This window comes from Olea europaea, chromosome 20 (assembly GCF_002742605.1).
Source record: "Olea europaea var. sylvestris chromosome 20, O_europaea_v1, whole genome shotgun sequence".
Classification (NCBI taxonomy): domain Eukaryota; kingdom Viridiplantae; phylum Streptophyta; class Magnoliopsida; order Lamiales; family Oleaceae; genus Olea; species Olea europaea.
In genome coordinates, this window is record NC_036256.1 from 5,139,597 (window position 1) to 5,144,381 (window position 4,785).

Below are 4,785 nucleotides of genomic sequence, written 5' to 3' on the forward strand. Positions count from 1 at the left end.
AGATGCACCTGATTGAAATTCTAAATGAACGGACGAGATCATACTTAGTCCGTGGGCCACCCATCTAATACGCAAACAAGCCCATTAACACACACACACAAAAAAAGGCTACAATCATGGCACATCCCCTTAACACAACCACATATCATCTGCAAGAAACATAGAGAGGCGTTCAATATAATGCCATCAGCAGGTTCACAGTTTAAAAAAGAAAAAAAGAAAAAAAAAGTCCTAGATTTCATATGTATAATAAAATTGGAATTCGGAGACTATTTGTGGATATCGATCCCGATCAAGAAGAGCGTGCTGCACTTCTTCTCGAAGTGCAGACCTTGATCATAGAACAGCTGGAAGAGGAGTCTAAAATGGCACTCTTGGGCTCAGGAATTCCTATATTAATTAAGTGACACAGTAAAAACTTTTTCAATTCAAAAAAGAAGTTTATCCTATGAACTCAACTCCTTATGTGAAGCTTGAAAGCACCAAGGCAGCTAAAAGTAAAAAACGCTCGCAAAAGACGCAAGGCAAACCATCCCCCTTGATGGCAGGAAAACCTTTATTTTAATACACTTGGGTAAAATCCCAAAAATATGTCTTCTAAACTACCGAATAACAATTGAATACATAATAGAATTAGTTATAAGACCACCACTAAACGATTGCCAATTGTCATTTTCTAGAATGACCCAAAGCCCCAAGAAAATCTATAAATACCCTGTCCATGAGGAGAAATGGATGCAAATTCAAATATCTCTCTTCCAAATAATCATTTCACCTATTGCTCTAGTTTAAGTATCAAAATCAGTGAGTTTAGGAGAAAGCAATGGCTAAGTGAGAAATTTATTTATCGTAATTCAAATGTCTACAAATAGTTTGAAAAGTAAGTTGGGAATGACAAACATCTTTGAATCAATTTGACAGGGAGTTTAAAGAAATCCAATTTTCTAGATTATATATATATATATATATATATATATATATATATATATTTTCGGTTAAGATTTTTCATAATGTAATTATATATGTAGTTATTTTGGTAAAGTTTCCCTCTCTTCTAAATTCAACCATTATTTGAATTTATCAAATGAAATCATTTTGTACATTCTATTATTGACTACTACATCCCATACATGTCCCGAAGGGTGAACTGCAAAAGTTCGAATCATGCTGTTATACAATCTGGAAGAAAAATGAAAAGCTACTTGTACCAAGTTCATTTGGCACTTCAAAGTACGTGCTATCTCAGCGAACTCTGTGCTACGAACGTAGGATCCTACAATGGCTAATATGTTACAAAGGTAATCTAAAACATTTACCTGTGCGAAAATTATTGAAAGAAACTACAAATTTCCATGGACTCATGGGGCTCGAATTACAATTTGACATTCTCTATCATTTTCCCTTTCTTACTTTTGACCATCTTTACCAACAATGATGCCAACTAATTGGCAAGGCCCAGCTTCCTCTAGCATTTGAACCACTGTTCTCATAGTAGGCCTTAATGCAGGAACTCTGGCTGTACACAGAATAGCAATTTTCAAAACCTTAATAGCATCTTCCTTTTGAACTTGTGGAATAGATGAGTCCACTATGCTTAACACACTTTCTTTGCTCTTCAACTTGCTGTATACCCAATCAACTATGTCCTTATTCTCCCCGAACTCTGGCTCAACTGGTCTCTTCCCCGTTACAAGCTCCATTAGTACTACTCCAAAGCTGTACAAATCACTCTTCTCATTTACTTTGTTTGTATAGCCATACTCTGCATATCAAAATTTTTTGAACGTAAATTAAAATCATCAGAATAAGTAATCAACAATGAGTTCAATTACTACGTAGTGCTAAATATTTGCTTACCAGGAGCTATATACCCGTGAGTTCCTGCAATGATTTGAGTCGATGATTCCTTGTTCGAATTTTCCTGAACAATCTTTGCAAGTCCAAAATCTGCAATCCGAGGTTTTAAATCCTCGTCCAACAAAATGTTACTTGATTTGACATCACGGTGAATCACTGGCCTGTCACAACCATGATGCAGATATTCCAATCCTTTTGCTGCACCAACAGCAATTTCATACCTTGTATCCCAATCAAGGGCTAGTTTTCTACAAGTGTGCAATCTATCCCATAAACTTCCATTAGGCATATATTCATAAACCAGTAAGCTTGAGTCCTCACTAGTAATGCTACAATACAACTTAACCACGTTAATATGTCTTATTGAGCTCAATGTTTGAATCTCGGCCTCAAATTCCCGTGATCTAATTCCACAGTTCGCCAACATTGGAGTTGTACTGCGGATCTTTTTCCAGTTGCCAGTATTGTTAGAGTGCCATATGTGCTTCACAGCCAATTCTATGCCATTTTCAAGAGCAACTCTATAAACATGACCAGAACCACCTTTCCCTATTATGTTCTCTTGCTTTATGGAATCAAGAATCTCATCTTCTGTAAAGCTCAAAACATGGTAAGGCTTTACATTCCAAGAATCCTCCTTCAGCGATACTCCATGTTCTGTTTTTCTCATCTTCTTTATGCAAAAGAAGCCTGCAATCAGGAGTATGACAATGAATCCGACCATGAAGCAGAATAAGACCGTTCGAAGGTGCCTAGATGTGCCTGCTTCAGATAAACATGGATGGAATTTCCTGATTTTGTCACTACAAAGGCCATTGTTTCCTGCAAAGCTGTCATTGTAAGCTTCAATTGAAAGAGACTCCGGTATGCGACCAATCAGTTGATTGCTTGAGAGATCAAGAAGGCTAAGACTCAGAGAGGATAAACTCCCTGGAATTGAACCAGAGAGTTCATTCCATGACAAATTCAGGTAATTGAGAGTTGGTAAAGACCCGAGAGAGGCTGGAATTTGACCGGTAAGAAAATTATTAGCCATGTTAATATCAGTGATGGAATCACAAGAGCCTAAGGAATCTGGTATTAAACCAGATAACTTGTTGGCCTGCAGTTGAAGACTGTTTAGTTGCTTGAGTTCACCAATTGTTGTGGGAATATTACCCGTAAATTGATTGTAACTCAAATCAATAGAAACCAAAGCTGAAGCCTTTGAAATATCTGATGGTAATTCACCTGTGAATCTGTTTTTAGCAAGCAAGAGGCTAGATAAAGACTTTGCATTTCCAATATCAGAAGTGATCGGCCCTTCCAAGTTATTTTCTGCAATATCAATCAATTCTGCATTAGGAAGCCCCCATATCCCGCCAGGAACCTCGCCAGAAAGCAAATTCTTGCTAACACGAAAACGCGTTAAACTCTTGCAATTCGCATAAGTTGCTGGAATTTGGCCTGTGAAATTGTTCTGCAGGATCAAGAGCTTTTTCATGGTACCCTTCTTGCACATGTCTGGTGGTATCCGACCAGTGAAATAATTCTCCGAGGCATCGATGAAATGGAATGCCGACCAAGAACCAAGCTTCTCTGGCAGCTCCCCTGAAAGCCTGTTCTTGTAAATAGAAAAATTCACCAGTTTCTCGAATTCCCCCAGCTCAGGTGGGATTTCACCGTAAAATTCATTCTTAAATACCTGTAAACTGACCAACTGCCTCAAACTTCTAACTTCAGAAAGATTTCCCGTAAGATGATTGTTTGAAGCATCGAAATATTCCAGGCTCGACAAACTTCCCAATCCAGTAGGTAATTTCCCAATTAGTTCATTCTGGTAAAGCTCGAGCTGCCATAGGTTTCTCAGCCTGGAAATCCCAACAGGAATTTCCCCAGTTATATAATTTTGTGCTAATTCCAGGTTCATCAGCTCAACAAGATTTCCAATCCCGTCCGGAATTTTCCCTTCAATGCTGCAGTTTGACAAGTATAGCCACTTCAGTTTCGTGAGCTTCAAAATTGCAGAAGGAAATGGAGTTCGATCAAAGGGATTGTCTCCGAGGCTCAAAACAATAAGATTCGTCATGTTTTCAAGAGAATCCCAGGGAAAAGTGCCTGAAAATCCACTTCTATTTGCATGCAAATATATTAATCCACTAAGCAACGGAATTGCTGGAAATGATCCGGAGAAAAAGTTGTTCCCCAGGTCTAAATACCTGAGAGAAACACACATATTTAATTCATCAGTAACAGGACCGAACAAAAAGTTGAATCCCAGGGAGAGTGTTTCCAGGGATTTTAGCCTGCAAATGGAATCCAAAGGAATTGAGCCCGTCAAATTCTGTCTGGAGAGTTCAATTTCTATGACCGCATTATTTGAATCACAAGTGATTCCTGAAAAGTTACACATGGGATTGGTGGATTCCCAGGAATCAAATACTTTGGTGTTGGATTCATGCAAGGCAGATTTGATGGATAGAAGTGTTTGCAGCTCGTTGGCCGCTGCTGCGCCGGCGGAGGAAAGGAAAAAGAGAAGGCAAAGGAATTGAAGATTGCGCCGGAAAATGGTTGCGACCACCATAGCTAAAGACTGGATTGACTCAAGTGAGGATTTTTTCTTGCGTCTTCAGAAAGTTTAAAATTTTGTCACATTTATCTGATAAGAATTGCTACCTTTTCTTGTGGTCTATGATTGTTTATTTTATTATTTTAATCCTTTTGGCTCCATTACGTAAATGCGTTTGGTGTAAGTTGGATCAATAAATCTTCTTGGATAGGGCACGTAGGCGCCTTGTTTGGACGGCCTACGTGGCCCTGTCCATCCAACAGTGATTTCGCGAATTTTGTAGGAATTATTTTTCTTGTTCATGTACTATTATTTAGTAATTACACATTTAATTGAATGTTAAAATTTAACAAATTTTATTAATTAATATATTAGATAGT

General features: G+C 38.1%; 1 protein-coding gene across 1 annotated transcript; it reads right to left on the minus strand.

Annotated features, from left to right (window-relative positions):
- Positions 1-1,052: 1,052 nt before the first annotated feature.
- On the minus strand, positions 1,053-4,494 carry LOC111369479 (receptor-like protein kinase HAIKU2). Its single transcript, XM_022990997.1, has 2 exons — positions 1,858-4,494; positions 1,053-1,762 (listed from the first exon to the last, which is right to left on the minus strand). Exons 1-2 carry the CDS (start codon positions 4,418-4,420, stop codon positions 1,407-1,409), a joined length of 2,919 nt encoding a protein of 972 aa, XP_022846765.1. The 5' UTR covers positions 4,421-4,494; the 3' UTR covers positions 1,053-1,406.
- Positions 4,495-4,785: the final 291 nt, after the last annotated feature.

Coding starts and splice junctions, on each gene's coding strand:
- LOC111369479 (XM_022990997.1), bottom strand. CDS start 4,420: ATGGTGGTCGCAACCATTTTCCGGCGCAATCTTCAATTCCTTTGCCTT. Junction 1,763..1,857: donor TCACGGGTATATAGCTCCTG/GTAAGCAAATAT, acceptor TTTGATATGCAG/AGTATGGCTATACAAACAAA.